Here is a 21,187-nt window from a genome sequence, read left to right on the forward strand (position 1 = left end):
GGAGGGGGCCCTGACTATCCTGAGACCAACCCTCGAGGTATCGTAGCCGGGCAATGGCGGGAGACTCCTCAGGGGAGGAATCCCGTATCTAGGATCGTACACTCGGCACCACACGACAAAGAGACACCACACCGGGAGTTCTTAAGAACAAATCTTTATCAGATTGGAGTTGTAGGATCTTTATGATCAGCAAGGCAAATATATACAAGTGGAGCGCGGGCTCACAGAGTCTTGGAGGCGGGGGTAGGAGGTAGCGGGACAGTCTTTGGGGATATGGATCAAATGCAGGAGCGTACCCGGCGCACAGCTCACAATCCTCGAGCTGGGGGATACGCTTGTCGTCGTCGGGGTCCGGCGGGACCAAGAGAGTCTGTGGGAGCCGCGAGTCACTCAGCAGGGCTCAAGCACAAGTCGGAGGTCTTACGATCATTCGGGGAGCCGCGAGTCACTCAGCAGGGCTCAAGCACAAGTTCGGAGGTCTTACGATCTTCAGGGAGCCGCGAGTCACTCAGCAGGGCTCAAGCACAAGTTCGGAGGTCTTACGATCTTCAGGGAGCCGCGAGTCACTCAGCAGGGCTCAGGTGTTTCCAAAGGCGAATCTGCCAGACAGTCCCAGAGCACCCCTTGTTATAGGACGATTCCTCTTTGATGTCCAGAGTCTGTGCAGGCAGGGGTCTTGTCACCTGGGGGTCGCTTGTCGGGGTTTCCTGCCATTGTCTTTTGATCCTTTCAGGGCCGGGTCGGGAGGAGTCCCAGACACCCAGCAGGCGTGGAGCCAGCCCTCGGGGAGGCCGGCGGGCCGATCGAAACCCACCTTCCCAGGGAAGCTCAGAGGTGCGATGGAAACTGCTCCTCCCTTTCTCATCCCAATGGGAGCGCGATGTCCCCCAGCCGGAGTGGCGCCTCTAGGCCAGGGTCGCGCTGGGGCCGGGCGGCCATCATGGTGCATGAAGTGGGCACGCGGGCCCGGTGTGGCCGAAAGGAGGAAGGCCACGGACGGGGAAGTCCGGGTCGGGTGTGTGTGTGTTCTGGTGGGAAGGATCGGCTAGGCCGTGGGCTCGGGGGCTGCGTGAGGTGCATGGGTCAGGTTATGTGGTGCGGGGACAGGGATGGCTTATGCTACGAGGCCGGGTCTAACACGCGTCCCCTCCAGCTGAAAGCCGGAGAGAACTACCCATCCTCTTGGGGGTTCTCTTCGCTGAGGCGGAAGAACCGGGAGAGGCCATCGGCGTTGGCGTGGTCAGTACCAGGGCGATGTTCCACGATGAAATCCATCCCCTGGAGGGAGATTGACCACCGCAGTAGCTTGGGGTTTTCTCCTCGCATCTGCATGAGCCATCGCAAGGGGCGATGGTTGGTTTGGACCTTGAAATGGGTGCCGAACAGGTAAGGGCGTAACTTCATGAGGGCCCAGACTACGGCGAACGCCTCGCGCTCGATGGTGCTCCATCTCTGTTCTCTGGGCAACAGCCTTCGGCTGAGGAAGGCTATGGGCTGGTCTAGGCCTTGGTCATTCACCTGGGACAGGACGGCCCCAATTCCATGCTCGGAGGCGTCCGTTTGTACCACAAACTCCTTGGAGTAGTCAGGAGCCTGAAGGACGGGGGCTGTGCACATGGCCGTTTTTAGGGCATCGAACGCCTCTTGGCAGGCAGGGGTCCACTGCACTTTCTTGGGCTGTTTCTTGGACGTGAGTCCCGTGAGGGGACCGACTAGGCTGACGTACCCCCGGATGAATCTCCGGTAGTAGCCCGTGAGGCCCAGAAAGGCTCAGTCCTCCGTTTGGGTAGTGGGGGGTTCCCAGGCTAGGATGGCGTCGATTTTGGGCTGTAGAGGGGCGACCTGGCCTCTTCCGACCTGGTGCCCCAGGTAGGTTACCGAACCTTGCCCAATCTGGCACTTGCTGGCTTTCACGGTGAGGCCTGCCTGGCGCAGGGTGGTTAGCACCCTCCGGAGGTGCTGGAGGTGCTCACTCCATTCGGAACTAAAAACTGCGATATCGTCTAGATAGCCAGCGCTGAACTTTTCCAGCCCGGCCAGGACTCTATTTACCAGTCGCTGGAAGGTGGCCGGGGCATTTTTGATCCCGAAGGGCATCACGCGAAAGCGATAGTGCCCATCCGGGGTGGAGAAGGCGGACCGCTCCTTGGCTCCTTCTGTGAGCGCAATTTGCAGTAGCCGCAGGTGAGATCGAAGGTGCTGAGGAACCGAGCAGCCCCGAGTCGGTCAATGAGCTCGTCGGCTCGAGGAAGGTGGTAGGCATCGGCTCGGGTGACTTCATTGAGTCCCCGGTAGTCCACGCAGAAGCGGAGTTCTGGGGCGACACCGGGGGCAGCTGCTTTCGGGACCAGGACCACAGGGCTAGCCCAGGGACTGTCTGAGGGTTCGATCACTCCTAAGGTCAACATCTTCGAGACTTCGGCTTGAATGCAGGACCGGACCCGATCAGGGACTCGGTAGGCTCGGTGTTTCACCGGCGGGCTGTCTCCGGTATCCACGTCATGGACACACCAGTCGGTGACTTGGGGGACCAGGGAGAAGAGGTCGGAAAACTGCCCTAGGAGCTGGCGGCAATCCTCTAGGGGCGGGCGGAATTTGCGAAATTGCGTTACGCAAATCTCCGCGAAACGGTAAAAAATCTCCGCGAACACGCAGAAATTCCGCGAACACGCGGAATTGCTTGTTCGCGATGCTTTTTTCCTGTTCACAATTGCTGTTTGCGTGCTCGGGGAGAAATATCTCGCGAACACGCATTTTGAGAACGCGAACAAGCAAAAATTTCGCAAAATCGCGGAAAGCAGACTTTTGAGCAATTTTGCGTTCTCCGCGGAACGCGAAATTCCGCGAATTCCGCAAATTCCGCGAGCGGAACGGAATTTACCGCCTAGGCCTACAATCCTCACGTTGCTGGGAAGTGAGGGATGGGGAGAGGTTCACTCCCTCGACGGAGCCGTCCTTCTCTTTGGTGCACAGGAGATCAGGGAGGGGATCTGACTCCTCCTCGGACCCGTCATCAGTGGCCAACAGGAGGCTCAGCTCCGTCCGCACAAAGTGGGGTTTGAGGCGGTTCACGTGGAGGACCCGGAGGGGGTCCCATGGTGACTGGACGTCCACCAAGTACGTGACCTGGCTCTTCCGCTCAACCACTTTGAAGGGCCCGGTCCATTTATCCTGGAGGGCGCAGGGTTTCACGGGGGCCATGACCCATACCTGCTGGCCCGGCTGGAACTCGACCAGAGTGGCATTCTGGTCGTACCAGCGCTTCATCTTTTCCTGGCTCGCCTCCAGGTTGGCCTCGGCCATCTCTCGGAACTTCCTAGTCTGGTTTCGAAGGGTCAGGACGTATCGGAACACATCTCGGGGGTGGCCTCGGTGCGCCGCCTCCCACCCTTCCTTGACCAGGCTGAGGGGCCCCCGGACGGGGTGCCCGTAGAGTAACTCAAAGGGGCTGAACCCCAAGGATTTCTGGGGAACATCTCGGTAGGCAAACAGGAGGCAGGGGAGCAGGACGTCCCTTCCAGGCTCTTCCAGGCCCGCGATCATCCCTTTCAGAGTCCGGTTAAACCGCTCTACCAGGCCGTTTGCTTGGGGGTGATACAGGGTGGTGAATTTATAGGGCACTCCGCATTGTTGCCACAAGGACGTCATGTATCTGGAGATAAAGTTTATACCGCGATCGCTCACGACCTCGCGGGGAAAACCCATACGGGAGAAGATTCCCATCAACGCCCGGCCCACCACGGGGGCTGTGACGGTGCGCAGGGGTATGGCTTCAGGGTATCGGGTGGCATGATCCACCAGGACGAGGATAAAGCGGTGCCCTTGTGAGGTTGGGGGTCCAGAGGCCCCACGATGTCGATCCCGACCCGCTCAAAAGGGGTTCTGACGACAGGGAAGGGTTGGAGGGGAGCCTTGCGCTTTCCTCCGCTCTTCCCACTGGCCTGGCACGTGGGACAGGACTTGCAGTGGGCTTCTACATCTGCTTTCATTCTGGGCCAGTAGAAGTGAGTCACGAGGCGACTGTAGGTTTTGTCCTGGCCCAAGTGGCCTGCGAGGGGAACGTCGTGGGCCAAGCCCAGGAGTAGGTCTCGGAAGCGTAGGGGTACCACCAGCACCCGGGCGGATCCTAGCTCCACCGACTTCTGCTCGCTGTACAAAAGGTCATTCTCCCAACACACCCGGTGCGTTCCAGTTTGGTCGCCCGCGGCCTGGGCCTCTGCCTGTTGCCGGGGCCCGACCAGGGAAGGACAGGTAGCCTGCTCTCGGCAGAACTCCTCTCGGGAGGGGCCCCCCTCGTGGCGCCACTGGGCCAATTCGGGCAGATCGCCTAACTCAGTGACCTGTGCGGAGTCGGAAGGTGGGGGTTCGTCACTGGCGACCGACCCTCCTTGTGGGGGGATGTGGGGACCCTCCGCGGGGACCATCCTATCTTCAGTGGTCAGGGCGTCGTCGACTTCCCCCATGGGGGTCAGCCGGGCCGCCATGGATCGGGTGGTGGTGCACACCCACTCAGGGAGACCCATCATCCCTAGGTGGGTCTTGCGCTCGACTTGTTTCCAGGGGGAACTTTCCAGGTCGTTCCCCAGGAGACAGTCGACTGGCTGGGAGGTTCTCACTGCGACTTTCAGTTTACCGACCACCCCTCCCCATTCAAAAGGCACCAGGGCTACCTTACACAGACTTTCTGTATTGTCAGCGGAAATGACCGGGCAAAAGACGTTGGGGAGGACCTGGTCTTCGTTGACCAAATGACTGAGGACACCGGTGATGCTGGCCCCGGTGTCACGAAGGGCTTCTACTTGGTGGCCATTGATCGTTACGAGCTGCCCATATTTCTTCGTGTTGGAGGGCAGGAGGCTTCCAGGGACCATTTCTCTATCTCCTAAGGATACTAGGGCCATGGCTGCGGGTTCCCACTCTACGGTCTCCTCAACCTCCTCCCCCAGTGCTACATTGGCTATCTGTCTAGCGGGGGGTGCTGCCTGGGTGATGTGTGGGGCCATGGGGCATTCAGGGTCGTTGGCGTAATGCCCGGGCTTCTGACAACGGAAACAAGTGATGGTCACCCGGTGCCCCCATCTCAGTGGGGGGCCGGATACAGCTGGTGGGGGCGCCGGGAAAGGCGGAGGTTGGATTTTCGGGGGACTGGACTGGGACTCTCTCTGCCCTCCCTGGTTCCCCCCCCTCTCTGGCGGGGTGGTCCCTGACTGGCTCGGGGGTACTCTCCTACAGGGCCCCGGGAGACCCGGGTGTTGGTCCAGCGATCCGCCTCGACAGCCAGCTTTCTCGGATCCGTGAGCTTGCTGTCGAGCAGATGCTGGCGCAGTTCCACAAAGCAGTTCGCAGCCAGGTGTTCCCACAACATAAGGTCGGTTAGTTCTTTTAGGGTGGTTACCTTGCTGCCCTTGATCCACCCATCGAATGCGCGGCTGAAGAAGTTTACATACTCCACCCAGGTGGTGCTCGGGATCTTCCTGCAGTCCCGGAACCGCTGGCGGTACATCTCCGGGGTGAGGCCGTACCTTGTGAGGAGGGCCTCTTTCATGTGGTCGTAGGAGGTCTGCATGGAGGTTGGTAGGTCGAGCAGGGTATCTCTCTTCGCTCAGGAATCGTCCCCACAACCCGGCCCCCCAATCCTTCTGCGGGACCCGATGGGAGGTCATGGCGACCTCGTAGGCCCTGAACCACTGTTGAATGTCATCGTTTTTGTAATATTCTTTGACCACATCCTTGGGGATGTGGACCTTCTGCTCCGCCGGAGAGGCCGCCCCTCGGTTCCCCGGGGGCCGCGCTTCTTCGCTTTTTACTTTTAGCTCCATTTCCTTCAAGCTGCGTTCGTGCTCCAGTTGAAGTCTCCTTCCTTCGTGTTCCCTTTGGAGTTTCTTCTCTTCTAGTTCTCCTTGCACCCGCATCTGTTCCACTGCTAGCTTTTTCTCGGCTAATTTCAACTCGCCCTCGATTTTGAGTTTGGCTAATTCGAGTTCGTGATGGCGACTTCTTTCTCTGTCTGCGAGTTCCTCCGGGGATAGGCCCCCGTCTGGTACGAAGCTTCGCACCTGGTTGCTGCTGCGTTCTCCTTGGGAGGGTCCAGCTTCGTCGTGGGGCTCCACCGCTCCTTCTGGGCGGGGTGCTCCAGAATCCACCCAAGCTTTTAGTGCCTTCTGCATATCTTCTTTGGTGTTGAGACCAGTGGTAGCGATTTTGAGTTCTTTGCAGAATTGCTTCAATTCTCTGTGTGTGTACTCCTCCAGTTGTTCCGCCTGGAACACGGTACTGGTGTCGTTTTCTGTGAGAACCACGGCGTTTCCTTCTGCCATCTTTGTCGGTAGTGCGTCAGCCGTTCACGGTACGATCTCTAGATTATGGGCCCGAATCCCGTCGCTTGCCACCAATGTTAGAAGGCGACCTCAGAGGAGCCCGGAGGGGGCCCTGACTATCCTGAGACCAACCCTCGAGGTATCGTAGCCGGGCACTGGCGGGAGACTCCTCAGGGGAGGAATCCCGTATCTAGGATCGTACACTCGGCACCACACGACACCACACCGGGAGTTCTTAAGAACAAATCTTTATCAGATTGGAGTTGTAGGATCTTTATGATCAGCAAGGCAAATATATACAAGTGGAGCGCGGGCTCACAGAGTCTTGGAGGCGGGGGTAGGAGGTAGCGGGACAGTCTTTGGGGATATGGATCAAATGCAGGAGCGTACCCGGCGCACAGCTCACAATCCTCGAGCTGGGGGATACGCTTGTCGTCGTCGGGGTCCGGCGGGACCAAGAGAGTCTGTGGGAGCCGCGAGTCACTCAGCAGGGCTCAAGCACAAGTCGGAGGTCTTACGATCATTCGGGGAGCCGCGAGTCACTCAGCAGGGCTCAAGCACAAGTTCGGAGGTCTTACGATCTTCAGGGAGCCGCGAGTCATTCAGCAGGGCTCAAGCACAAGTTCGGAGGTCTTACGATCTTCAGGGAGCCGCGAGTCACTCAGCAGGGCTCAGGTGTTTCCAAAGGCGAATCTGCCGGACAGTCCCAGTGCACCCCTTGTTATAGGACGACTCCTCTTTGATGTCTGGAGTCTGTGCAGGCAGGGGTCTTGTCACCTGGGGGTCGCTTGTCGGGGTTTCCTGCCATTGTCTTTTGATCCTTTCAGGGCCGGGTCGGGAGGAGTCCCAGACACCCAGCAGGCGTGGAGCCAGCCCTCGGGGAGGCCGGCGGGCCGATCGAAACCCACCTTCCCAGGGAAGCTCAGAGGTGCGATGGAAACTGCTCCTCCCTTTCTCATCCCAATGGGAGCGCGATGTCCCCCAGCCGGAGTGGCGCCTCTAGGCCAGGGTCGCGCTGGGGCCGGGCGGCCATCATGGTGCATGAAGTGGGCACGCGGGCCCGGTGTGGCCGAAAGGAGGAAGGCCACGGACGGGGAAGTCCGGGTCGGGTGTGTGTGTGTTCTGGTGGGAAGGATCGGCTAGGCCGTGGGCTCGGGGGCTGCGTGAGGTGCATGGGTCAGGTTATGTGGTGCGGGGACAGGGATGGCTTATGCTACGAGGCCGGGTCTAACACTCACTTTGCCTGGGTGCTGCTCAGTATGACAGTGCACTGCTCAGTATGCCAGGGTGCTGCTCAGTATGCCAGTGTGCTGCTCGGTATGCAAGGGTGCTATTCAGTATTCCAGGATGCTGGTCAGTATGCCAGGGCACTGCTCAGTATGGCAGGGCACTGCTCAGTATGCCAAGGCACTGAAGAGTATGCCAGTGTGCTGCTCAGTATGCCAGAGTGCTCCTCATCATGCTACAGCGCAGCTCAGTATGCCAGAGTGCTGCTCAGTATGCTACAGTGCTGCTCAGTATGCAAGTGTGCTGCTCAGTATGCCAGTGTGCTGCTCAGTATGCCATGGCACTGCTCAGTATGCCAGTGTGCTGCTCAGTATGCCTTTGCACAGCTCATTATGCCAGGGCACTGCTCAGTATGCCAGGACACTGCTCAGTATGCCAGAGTGCTGCTCAGTATGCTACAGCACTGCTCAGTATGCCAGTGTGCTGCTCGGTATGGCAGAGTGCTACTCAGTATGCCAGGATGCTGCCCAGTATGCCAGGGCACTGCTCAGTATGCCAGGGTGCTAATCAGTATACCAGGGTACTGCTCAGTATACCAGGGTGCTGCTCGGTATGCCAGAGTGCTGCTCAGTGTGCCAGGGCACTGCTCAGTATGCCAGGGTGCTTATCAGGACACTGCTCAGTATGCCAGGGTGCTGGTCAGTGCCAGGGCCCTGCTCAGTATGCCAGGGCACTGCTTGGTATGCCAGGGTGCTGCTCAGTATGCCAGGGCACTGCTCAGTATGCCAGGGTGCTGTTCTGTATGCCAGAATGCTGCTCAGCATTCTACAGCACTGCTCAGTATGCTAGAATGCTGCTCAGTGTGCTACAGCACTGCTCAGTATGGCAGAGCACTGCTCAGTATTCTACAGTGCTGCTTAGTATTCCAGGGTACTGCTCAGTATACCAGGGTGCTGTTTGGTACGCCAGGGTGCTACTCAGTATGCCAGGGCACTGCTCAGTATGCCAGGACACTGCTCAGTATGACAGGGCACTGCTCACTATGCCAGGGTGCTGCTCAGAATGCCAGGGTGCTGCTCAGTATGGCAGTGCACTGCTCAGTATGCCAGGGTGCTGCTCAGTATGCCAGGGCACTGCTCAGTGTGGCAGTGTGCTGCTCTGTAGGCCAGGGTGCTGCTTGGTGTGCAAGTGTGCTGCTCAGTATGCCAGGACACTGCTCAGTATGCCAGGACACTACTCAGTATGACAGTACGCTGCTCAGTATACCAGGGTGCTGCTCAGTATGTCATTGCGCTGCTCAGTATGACAGTGCACTGCACGGTATGCCAGGGTGCTGCTCAGTATGCCAGGGTGCTGCTGAGTATGCCAGGGCACTGCTTGGTATGCCATTGGGCTGTTCTGTATGCCAGGGTGCTGCTCGGCATGCCAGGGTGTTGTTCAGTATGCCAGGGAACTGCTCGGTATGCCAGGGTCCAGCTCAGTAAGCCAGGGCACTTCTCAGTATGCAAGGGTGCTGCTCAGTATGCCAGGGCACTGCTGAGTATGCCAGTGTGCTGCTCAGTATGCCAGATTGCTGCTCAGCATGCTACAGTGCTGCTCAGTATGCCAGAGTGCTGCCCAGTATGCTACAGTGCTGCTCAGTATGCCATGGTACTGCTCAGTATGCCAGGGTACTGCTCAGTATGCCAGTGTGCTGCTCATTATGCCAGGGCAATGATCAGTATGCCAGGACACTGCTCAGCATGCCAGGGCACTGCTCAGTATACCAGAGGGCTGCTCAGTATGCTACAGCACTGCTCAGTGTGCCAGTGTGGTGCTCGGTATGCCAGGGTGCTACTCAGTACGCCAGGATGCTGCCCAGTATGCCAGGGCGCAACTCAGTATACCAGGGTACTGCTCAGTATACTCGGGTGCTGCTCGGTATGCCCGGGTGCTGCTCAGTATGCCAGGGCGCTGCTCAGTATAGCAGTGTGCTGCTCTGTATGCTAGGGTGCTGCTTGGTATGCCAGGGTGCTGCTCTGCATGCCAGGGCACTGCTCAGTATGCCAGGACACTACTCAGTATTACAGGGCACTGCTCAGTATGCCAGGGTGCTGCCCAGTATGCCAAGGCGCTTGTCAGTATGCCAGGGTGCTGCTCATTGTGCCAGGGCACTGCTCGGTATGCCAGTGTGCTGCTCTGTATGTCAGAGTGTTGCTCAGTATGCCATGGCACTGGTCAGTATGCCAGGGAGCTGGCCAGTATGCCAGGGCCCTGCTCAGAATGCCAGGGCACTGCGCAGTATGCCAGGGTGCTGCTCAATATGGCAGAGCACTGCTTAGTATACCAGGGTACTGTTCAGTATACCAGGGTGCTGCTTGGGATGCCAGGGTGCTGCTCAGTATGCCAGGGCACTGCTCAGTATGCCAGGGTGCTGCTCAGTATGCCAGGGCACTGCTCAGTATACCAGGATGCTGCTCCTCATGCTAGTGAATTGGAATTTCACAGGTAAACTTGGTGACCCCAAGATGTAACACCAGATTGCAGTGCCTTGATTACTACATAAGGTTGAAGGGGGGCTCAGATCATGAACGACATCCCAACTGAGCTCTTCAGAGCGGGGGGAGGGCACAGTACATCAACAATGCCCCATCAGGGCTCTTCAGAGCAGGGGGCTCATCTGAGAGGTTAGAGCCCAAGGGGGGGCGGCTACAAAACAGTATGAGGCTCTATTGCCGATCCCTGATTGGCACACCTACTTCAGCTTATGCACCATCAATCCTCACTCAAGGTCATAGGAACAAACAACAAGTGTGAGATGATGTGTCAAACATCACATATCACTCAGAGACCATATGAACATGAAACTAGTGTGAGATGATGTCACACATCAGACGTCACTCACTGACCATAGGAACTTATAAGCAGTGTGAGGTGACATGTTGTACCTCATACATCACTCACAGACCATGTGAATATATAACAAGTGTGAGATGGCATCTCGCACAGACCATATGATCATATTAGCAGTGTGAGATGACATGCCACAGCATCAGTCGTCACTCACAGATCATATGAACATGTGGCCAGTGTCAGATGGCAAGCCACAGCATCAGTTGTCACTCATAGACTATGTAAGCATGTAACCAGTCTGAGATGGCGTTCCACAGACCATGTGACCATACAAGCAGTGTACATGTCACAGCATCAGTCGTCACTCCTAGACTATATAACTATATAAGCAGTGTGAGATGTCATACCGCACATATGTCATCACTCACAGACCAGTTGTACATCTAACCAGTGTGAGCTGCCATAAGCGCACTGTCAGACGTCACTCACAGACCAAGTTAACATATAACGATAACATATAACCAGTGTGAGATGTCATAAGGCACGCCGTCAGATGTCACTCGCAGACCAAGGTAACGTATAACGATAAAATATAACATACAACCAGTGTGAGATGCCATAAGCGCACTGTTAGACGTCACTCACAGACCAAGTTAACATATAACGATAACATATAACCAGTGTGAGATGTCATAAGGCACACCGTCAGATGTCAGTCACAGACCAAGCTAAAATAGAACGATAACATATAGCATATAATCAGTGTGAGATGTCATAAGGCACACCGTCAGATGTCACTCACAGACCAGGCTAACATACAACGATAACATATGAGCAGTGTGAGATGTCATAAGGCACACCATCAGATCTCACTCACAGAACAAACTAACATATAACGATAACATATAGCATATAACCAGTGTGAGATGTCATAAGGCACACCGTCAGATGTCACTCACAGACCAAGCTAACATATAACGATAACATATAACCAGTGTGAGATGTCATAAGACACACCGTCAGATGTCCCTAACAGACCAAGTTAACATATAATGGTTGTGAGATGCCGTGTGTTCCGCAAGCAGACACCACTCACAGACCCTATTAACATAAACCCAGCTTGAGATGACATGTCACTCCCTGGACACCACTTGAAAGTCAATTAACTTCCAGTCAATGTGAGAAGGCTTCTGGGAGAATCACCATCAGCCTCGATCAACATGCTGCCAGGCGTGATATAACTTATCTCAGACTAGACCAGCACGTTACCTATCACCCAGTGCATGTGCAGTCACAGGGCGATGACAGATTTCACACCAGAAGCGCCCGTTGTATATTACCAGTGTGAGATAATGTTTAATACTGCAAGAGCAGTCACTGACAGCACGAGAGATGTCATTCACAGCAAGAGAGATGTCACTCATAGCTCAAGATGTCACTCACAGCGCGAGATGTCACTCACAGCGCGAGAGGTGTCACGCACAGCACCACAGATGTTACTCACAGCATTAACCCAACCCAAGCAGTCTGAAGCTACTTCCCCGCAGCCGAGCAGCCATGTCCCTCACTGTGCCCGGCGACCACTAAACTCTTAACCTTGATGGTAAGTATTAATATTGGTGTCTGTGGCAGTCTATGAATGAGTGAAGTATGAATGGAATCATATTAACGTGCTATTGTGTAGCGCTGCGAAAAACAGTTTTTGTAATTATCCATCTTAAGGGACTTTCAGGTCTCGACCTTGCAAGGATGAAAGTCAAAGTCAGACTCGAAGGTTTGAAATCTGTGACCTTGAGGCTAGAGGAAGGTGAAAGTGGTGGCACTGACGTCAGGGGTTGCGTCACCGGATATTACACAAAAGAAAATACTGTCTCCCTGTTCGGACTGATGTCATCATTATTAATAACGTGAGGTAGAATGACGTTATTAGGAGGGCATGTGAGGTATAATGACGTTATTAGGAGGGATTGTGAGGTATAAATATGTTATTACCAGGGCTTGTGAGGTAGAAGGATGGCATTAGGAGGTCTTGTGAGGTATAAAGATGGTATTAGGAGAGTGTGTGTGGTATAATGCTCTTCTCACCAGGGCTTGTGAGGTATAATGCTCTTATTACCAGGGCTTGTGAGGTATAATGCTCTTATTACCAGGGCTTGTGAGGTATAATGCTGTTATCACCAGGGATTGTGAGGTATTATGCTGTTACTACGAGGGCTTGTGAGGTATAATGCTGTGATCACCAGGGCTTGTGAGGTATAATGCAGTTATCACAAGGGCTTGTGGTGTATAATGCTCTTATTACCAGGGCGTGTAAGGTATAATGCTGTTATTACGAGGGCTTGTGAGGTATAATGCTGTTTTCACCATGGCTTGTGAGGTATAATGCTATTATTACGAGGGCGTGTGAGGTATAATGTTTACCACGGAGTGTGAGGTATAATGCTGTTACTACGAGGGCTTATGAGGTATAATGATGTTACTACGAGGTCTTGGGAGGTATAATGCTGTTACTATGAGGGCTTATGAGGTATAATGATGTTACTACGAGGGCTTGTGAGGTATAATGCCGTTCTCACCAGGGCTTGTGAGGTATAATGCTGTTATTACGAGGGCGTGTGAGGTATAATGTTTACCACGGTGTGTGAGTTATAATGCTGTTATCACCAGGGCTTGTGATGTATAAGGCCGTAATTACGAGGGTTTGTGAGGTATAATGCTGCAATCACCAGGGCTTGTGAGGTATAATGCTGTTATCACCGGGGCTTGTGAGGTATAAAGCTGTTATCACCTGGGCTTGTTTGGTATAATGCTGTTATTACGAGGGCTTGTGAGGTATAATGCTGTTACTACGTGAGCTTGTGAGGTATAATGCTGTTATCATCATGGCTTGTGAGGTATAATGCTGTTATTACGAGGGCGTGTGAGGTATAATGTTTACCATGGCGTGTGAGGTATAATGCTGTTACTACGAGGGCTTATGAGGTATAATGATGTTACTATGAGGGCTTGTGAGGTATAATGCTGTTCTCACCAGGGCTTGTGAGGTATAATGCTGTTGTTACGAGGGCGTGTGAGGTATAATGTTTACCACAACGTGTGAGGTATAATGCTGTTATCACCAGGGTTTGTGATGTATAATGCTGTTATTACGAGGGCTTGTGAGGTATAATGCTGCAATCACCAGGGCTTGTGAGGTATAATGCTGTTATCACCAGGGCTTGCGAGGTATAATGGTGTTATTACGAGGGCTTGTGAGGTGTAATGCTGCAATCACCAGGGCTTGTGAGGTATAATGCTGTTATCACCGGGGCTTGTGAGGTATAATGCTGTTATCACCAGGGCTTGTGAGGTATAATGCTGTTATTATGAGTGCTTGTGAGGTATAATGCTGTTATCACCAGGGCTTGTGAGGGATAATGCTGTTATCACCAGGGCTTGTGAGGTATAATGCTGTTATTACGAGTGCTTGTGAGGTATAAGGCTTCAATCACCGGGGCTTGTGAGGTATAATGCTGCTATCACAAGGGCTTGTGAGGTATAATGTTCTTATGACCAGGGCGTGTGAGGCATAATGCTGTTATTACGAGGGCTTGTGAGGTATAATGCTGTTACTACGGGAGCTTGTGAGGTATAATGCTCTTATTACCAGGGCTTGTGAGGTATAATGCTGTTATTACCAGGGCGTGTGAGGTATAATGCTGCTATCACCAGGGTGTGTGAGGTATAATGCTGCTATCACCAGGGCTTGTGAGGTATAATGCTTTCATCACCAGGGCTTGTGAGGTATAATGCTGTTACTATGAGGGCTTGTGAGGGCTTCTGAGGAACCTAGCACACTCCTGAGGCGGAAGCCGGGAGATCTACGATCCTGTTTTTAAAATTGAATTGTCACAAATAATCTTTGTATTTTAACATTGCACTGTCTCCTGGCACAATTTGGACTTCAGTGTTTAAACCCCTCACTCACCTCACAGCGGATTTAACGCTGTTTGTAGGATCGAGCGAGGACACAAACAAGATCGCCATTGCCGGCGAGGCGCGAGGCCACGCCCACTCCGAGGCCACGCCCCCCGCCCTCACAGCGTATATAAACACTGACTGAGAGTGTTTTTACCTGGAACCTAGCACACTCCTGAGGCAGAAGCCGGGAGATCTACGATCCTGTTTTTAAAATTGAATTGTCACAAATAATCTTTGTATTTTAACATTGCACTGTCTCCTGGCACAATTTGGATTTCAGTGTTTAAACCCTTCACTCACCTCACAGCGGATTTAACGCTGTTTGTAGGATCGAGCGAGGACACAAACAAGATCGCCATTGCCGGCGAGGCGCGAGGCCACGCCCACTCCGAGGCCACGCCCCCCGCCCTCACAACGTATATAAACACTGACTGAGAGTGTTTTTACCTGGAACCTAGCACACTCCTGAGGCGGAAGCCGGGAGATCTACGATCCTGTTTTTAAAATTGAATTGTCACAAATAATCTTTGTATTTTAACATTGCACTGTCTCCTGGCACAATTTGAACTTCAGTGTTTAAACCCCTCACTCACCTCACAGCGGATTTAACGCTGTTTGTAGGATCGAGCGAGGACACAAACAAGATTGCCATTGCCGGCGAGGCGCGAGGCCACGCCCACTCCGAGGCCACGCCCCCTGCCATCTTTCTCCCCCTCAAATAATGTGCAACCACCGTACACGCAGCGGACTGGTAGACGAAAACCCAGACATTATGTTCTTAAGTGAAACCTGGCTCAAGGACGAACTGACTAGCATTCCTAACCTAACGTTACCGGAGGGGTTCTCTATGACCTCCATTAACAGAGACTCTAGAGGAGGCGGCATTGCCGCCATTTATAGAACATCTTACTCTTGCTCTTTCTTAAAGGAAAACATTACGGGATGTGAATGTGCCCGTTTTAAAATCACCATTAGCCCTCACTTTTCCCTATCTGGCCTTTTTATCTATAGACCCCCTGGACCTTCCTCCAAATTCATTGAGGAGCTCCTAGAGTCAGCTCATGCGTTGGTCTCTAGCTCCGCTAATTTTACGATCTTAGGGGATTTAAACCTTCATTTTGATACCATTTCGGATCCAATCATCAGCAACCTCCTGGCTGACCTAACAGCCTTGCAACTCACCCCCCTTATACAATCTTCTACCCACTCTGCCGGGCACCTACTTGACCCGGTCTTTACCAATATCCCGGGAGCTAATGCGGATCCACCTAAACCCATGGGTTGGACGGACCACTTCCTCGTCACAGTCGCGACCTCGGTCGCTACCCAACCCAACAGGGCGACGCCTACTTCTTGCCTCAAACAACCCTGGCACAAACTCCAGAATTTGGACCTTCCGGCCAGATTAGGAGAACTTAACTTTGAAATCACAAACGACGTTAATGCGTCATATGCCGCTTTCCAAGCATGGATTACCAAAGGACTTGATACTCTCATACCGGCCAAATGGACTAGAGGACGTACTACCCCATCTAATCCATGGTATGACGAGAACTTAAAAACATTGAGAAAAAATGCAAAAGAGCGGAACGCCAATGGAGGAAAGAATACAAGGACGAGGACAAAAACTCTTATCTGACCTCACTCAAAATATATCACAAAGCTATACGCACTGCCCGCGCTTCCTTCTATGCCAAGGAAATTGACTCCAGTTCCAACCCCACAAAAACAATCTTTAAATTAGTTCAAAAGCTACAAACCGGGGGCAACCTTGCCTCGATTATTTCCTCCACCCAACAGTGCGAAGACCTCGCCACGTTCTTTACTGATAAGGTGAGGAAAATATACAATTCCTTCTCACCAAACCCCTCCATCTACACCAGCCCTCCTAACTGCTCCTTCAAGGGACCCAGGCTCACCCATCTGCCAGCTATCTCTCACGAGGATCTAGCTAAATTTTGCAGAAGGGTGAAATCTGGCGCCCCCTCAGATCCCATGAGACCAGCTTATTTTTTAGGAGCCCTAGACATTTTTCTCCCCTCGCTGGCCACACTTCTCAATCTTTCCTTTTCATCGGCTACAGTACCCACCTGTTGGAAACAAGCATGGGTAAATCCTATTATCAAGAAACCCACCCTAGACCCACTAAACCGGAGAACTATAGGCCCGTATCACTGCTCCCCTGGGTATCTAAACTGGCAGAGACCCACGCTAATACAGTACTCATGAACCACCTAGCAGAAAATAACATCTTAGACCCCTCCCAACACAGGTTTAGGCCTGGGCACAGTACGGAGTCTGCCCTTCTTTCCACCACCGAACACCTCCGGAAGATTATGGACTCCGGTCAGAGTGCTGCGCTGATACTACTCGATCTCAGCGCAGCCTTTGACACGGTTTCCCATAATATCCTTCTAAGCCGTTTGGAAAGTATTGGAATCCAGGAACTGGCACTTGAGTGGTTCCGATCGTTCCTTACGGGCAGGTCCTTCCGTGTGTCAGCCCCCCCATTTATTTCCCAACCTCAGACTATAGGCCAGGGAGTCCCGCAGGGCTCTTCCCTCAGTCCATCCCTTTTTAATCTGTACATGTAGCCCCTTGCGGCAGTGGCCAGGGAATGGGGTCTCACGCTGGTGTCGTACGCCAACGACACACAGCTGGTAATCACCCTGACGGAGGTGCACTCCACTTCCGCTACAAGATTTAGGGATGGACTGGCCGCAGTCACCAACTGGATGACTGCAAACTGATTACAACTGAATGCAGGGAAAACCGAGGTGCTACTCCTAGGCAAGAACCCCAGCTGCTGGAACGACTACTGGTGGCCCCCCCTGTTGGGCCCTACCCCCCCTCCCAAATCTTTGGTCAAAAACTTGGGTGTATGGCTCGACTCCGCACTGAACTATCAGACTCATACAAAAAAAGTAGCGGCTACCTGCATAGGGTTGCTGAGAAGCCTCAATCCTATTCTAGGCTTCTTTGACCACAAAACACGGCAGCTCATTGTCCAATCCACCATCCTGGCTAGATTAGACTACGCAAGCGTCCTACTCCTGGGCGCCAATAAAGCCGAGACAATCAGGTTCCAGTGAATACAGAACGCTGCGGCCAGAGCAATAGTAGGCCTCCCTAGAAGGTGTTCTGCTAGAGCCACCATACACAGACTCCACTGGCTTCCTGTGGAAGCCCGCATCCAATTTAAAGCCCTGACCACGGCTTTTAAAATCCTGAAAATGGATGGCCCCGAACTCCTCCACCCGCTTTTAACACCGTACACCCCCCAACGCCATCTGCGTTCTACGGGGCAGCACTTAGTAGTGGTTCCCCGCACGAAATTCTGCCGCATAGGGGGCCGCTCCTTCAGACTGCTGGGAGCAAAACTGTGGAACTCCCTTCCCCTCCACATCCGTTGCCTCGACAACCTGTCCGCTTTTCGCAAAGCAATCAAAACTCACCTCTTCCCACCCCTATAAACCTTTCTCCCCTCCCCACAGGTTATGCGATGGTTCCTAGCGCCGGGACGCCCCGTTGCTGGGGCAGCTGTCGCGCTCAACAAACCTATAACATAACATAACATAATGCTGTTATTACGAGGTCGTGTGAGGTATAATGCTGCTATCACCAGGGCTTGTGAGGTATCACCAGGGTTTAGTAGTGTTAATGACGTTGACACCCCTGACCCTACTGCAGAGCGGGGGCTTTAAAGAGGAGAGGGCGTTAATGAGGTGCTCGACGCTGACTGACACTGTGTTAATTATATTGATGGGAATTAAAACAGGCAATTAAACAAGTGTACAAATATAAGGATACTAAAAAGAATGGTAATTAAAATAATACTTATTATTTTATTATTGTTACTATTCTTGTTTTTAGTACTCTCCTTCTTATTTTTAGTATTATCATCACCAGTAGTATAGTTATGATTACATTATTATTACTATGATTATTTCTGTCATACAATAACTGTCGTCTCTCCTACCTGTGACGTGCAGCCCCAGGAGGATGAAGGCCCAGAGACCGCCGCGCCTCTCTCGCCCACCCATAGTGCCTGCGCCCCGTGTTCGCATCCCTCCACTGCCAGAAGTTACTGTCCTGGGCGGGGCTCCGCAGCGCCCTAAATACCCCTCGTCGATGGCCCAGTGATGACGCCCACCGTCCTGAGTGTCCAATCCGACGTGGCCCTCTGCGAGGAGCCCCTCGAGCCTTCTCCAGACGGGCGCACCTCACTTCTCTGGAGTTCTCCCACCCCACCTGTGATGGCAATAACGGGCTGAGAGGGAGCGCCCCTGACAGCTCACTCCTCTCTGACCCAAGCCATGACTGAGACATGCGTCAGGCAAGACTTCTAGCGCCTACTGAGGCTGCTGGGGGTCTCTGGGAGTGAGCGCTGGGGGGCGGGGATCCTACCTAGACAGGAGAGGAATGTCTGGGCGCGGCAGCCCCCAGGTACCTGCAAGGGCAGGGCCGGACAGGTCTGCTGTCAATGAGGAAGAAGGGTTCTAGGGTCCTCGTTGAGCTACAGGTAGAATACCTGAGAGGGTCAATGTGCCAGCTGCAGTGATCTGCGTTTAACCCGCGGCAGCCCATGTTTCATCCTTCCAATGTCTACAAAATGACACCAATTAACTCTAATAAGAATAGATCTTTCTCTGTCTCTGTCTCGGTCTCTACCTCTATCTCTATCTCTATTTCATTCCATATCTCTGTCTCTCTCTCTATCTCCATCTCTGTCCCTGTATCTCTGTCTCTCTCTCTGTCTCTATCTCTATCCAGGCCCGGTTCTAGCGGGTGGGCCGGGTGGTCCAGGCCCTCCCAAACATGAGCCTTGGCCCTCGCAGTGAGGGCTTGAAGGCAGGCGCCAAACGCCATGGCGCTCAAAGTGCTTCAAGCCCCCTCCCCACCCTCGTCGTGTGTGTGCGCCCGGGCTGAGACAGCTTCCCGGGCGCACACAGACAATTTTTGAGATTATCGCAGCCGCACCTGAGTACTTCACAGGTCTTTAAAAGACCATTTACATATTAACGAGGCTTTGTTTATTTTTTTACCCCTTCATCTTCACATGGCAAAGGCGACAAATCCTTTCTTTGGCCCCTGTAACCTTTGCCTACTGTTCTGCTGCGTGGATATTTCTTTTTCTATGCAGCACAGGAGAAAAGAAGTTTGTTTATTCCTGTTCACCGTTCCTGACCCCTGCAGCTGCTTATCACATCAGGCTGCAACACTTAGTTTGATTAATGGAGTAGGTAAGAGAATGTGTCAGTATTTTTTTTTTCTTTTGAAAATCTGCGCTAGCCCAGGAGGACACATACTTCATGTGTGCTTCATTTAAACAGTTTTTATCATTATCATGGCCGATGCAGGGCAACAATAAGACAATAAAGAATGCCCTGGTGATTAATGATCCTGCTGGGGAGCAATCATTTGTCTGTCAGTAGTTTTTAAATGCAGATGAGCTGTATTTTATGTGGATAGCTCAGTGGGTTGCTGCCTTTGTCACAGAGATCCTTGTGTTAACTGCAGTTCAGAAGTTACAACCCTAACATAGGACAGTGACCAATGAACTGTCACCAAAGAGCTGCAGACAAACATGAATGGTATAGTTAGAACTTTGCTTTTTTTGTTTTGTGACATAGTTAGAACTTCCCCAGTCTTTCATTATTCTAATGTTGCTAAAATGAGTATCTTTGGGCAGATATACATTTTTATCAGTAAAGCCAACCCCCAACCACTGGAGTACTCTTTAAATCCTGAGTTTGTGCTTCTCCAGACCAAACCCTCTTAAAATATACTGCCCACCAGTATGGATGACATGTGATACCTACACCTTGTAATCCTCATTGGTTTATGTAACATTCCCTGTAGACTGATTTACATACTTGTATGATTCGTTGTCTCTGTATAATGTGTGCGTGGTGTAAAGTACTGACACACACTACACTGATATGAGTAGCGCTACACAACAAATGAAATGCATATGAGAGAGGGGCTACGTAAAGCTGAGGGGCACTGTTGGAGGGTGGCAGTGAGGGAATCCGAGGAGGAGGTAGTGGGAGTGGCTTTGGAGCGATGAGGGGCACTGTTGGAGGGTGGCAGTGAGGGAATCCGAGGAAGAGGTCATGGGGTGGAGGGGGGAGGGGGGGAGGGGGGAGCTAGGGAGAGATGAGGGGCACTGCTGGAGGATGGTAGTGAGGGATTCTGAGGAGAAGGTCATGAGGGGGAGGGGTTACAGAGAAATGAGGGGCACTGGTGGAGGGTGGCAGTGAGGGAATCCGAGGAGGAGGTCATGAGGGGAAGGGGCTATGGGGGGATGAGGAGCACTTGTGGCGTATGGCAGTGATTATTGGTGCGGCGCCAAAAAAGACTTTCGCATCAGCGCTAAAGCCGGCCCTGTCATGGCCTTTCTGTTTTTGTTTATTTAATTAGCAGTCGGGTCATAAGGGCTACTGTGGAACATACTTTAAAGTGTGTGCTAATTATATTTACTGCTATATTCAATGTTTTAAGTTTGAAGGGGATTTTACTAATGTTTTTACCGGGAAAAATGAAGGTGGAGCCCGATGGTGCCTGATATGGGGCTGGGGCTCAAGGTCAGCTGTGAGATAAGGTGCACTCGAAAGGAGTAGTGGATAATCAAGCCAATAAGGGGGTGCGTTGCAGAGTCCGGGGTCAGGTGGAGGTAGGTATGAAGAGGGATTCTCCCTGAAGGCTCACACAGAGGGAGCCCGAGAAGTGTCACTTGCCTGATACTCCCACCTCAGAAACCTCCTCTTCCCATCAAAGGAACATTACATAGAAAAAACAGTTTTTGAGAGTGATAATATTTAGAAAGAGATTTGGAAAAGAGTGCGTTT

The 21,187-nt window shown here is 52.8% G+C and overlaps 1 protein-coding gene across 1 annotated transcript in view; it reads right to left on the bottom strand.

Moving 5' to 3' along the window:
- The window catches only part of LOC146869702 (uncharacterized), a 101,396-nt gene extending 82,991 nt beyond the window's left edge, over positions 1–18,405 (bottom strand). Inside the window, exon 1 of the mRNA XM_085612656.1 lies at positions 18,316–18,405. Coding sequence (XP_085468782.1) covers positions 18,316–18,403 — 88 coding nt within the window. The 5' untranslated portion in view covers positions 18,404–18,405. The remainder of the gene's footprint in view (positions 1–18,315) is intronic.
- Between the last annotated feature and the right edge of the window lie 2,782 nt (positions 18,406–21,187).

The sequence above is a fragment of the Triturus cristatus genome, chromosome 1_1, assembly GCF_964204655.1.
Source record: "Triturus cristatus chromosome 1_1, aTriCri1.1, whole genome shotgun sequence".
NCBI lineage: Eukaryota > Metazoa > Chordata > Amphibia > Caudata > Salamandridae > Triturus > Triturus cristatus.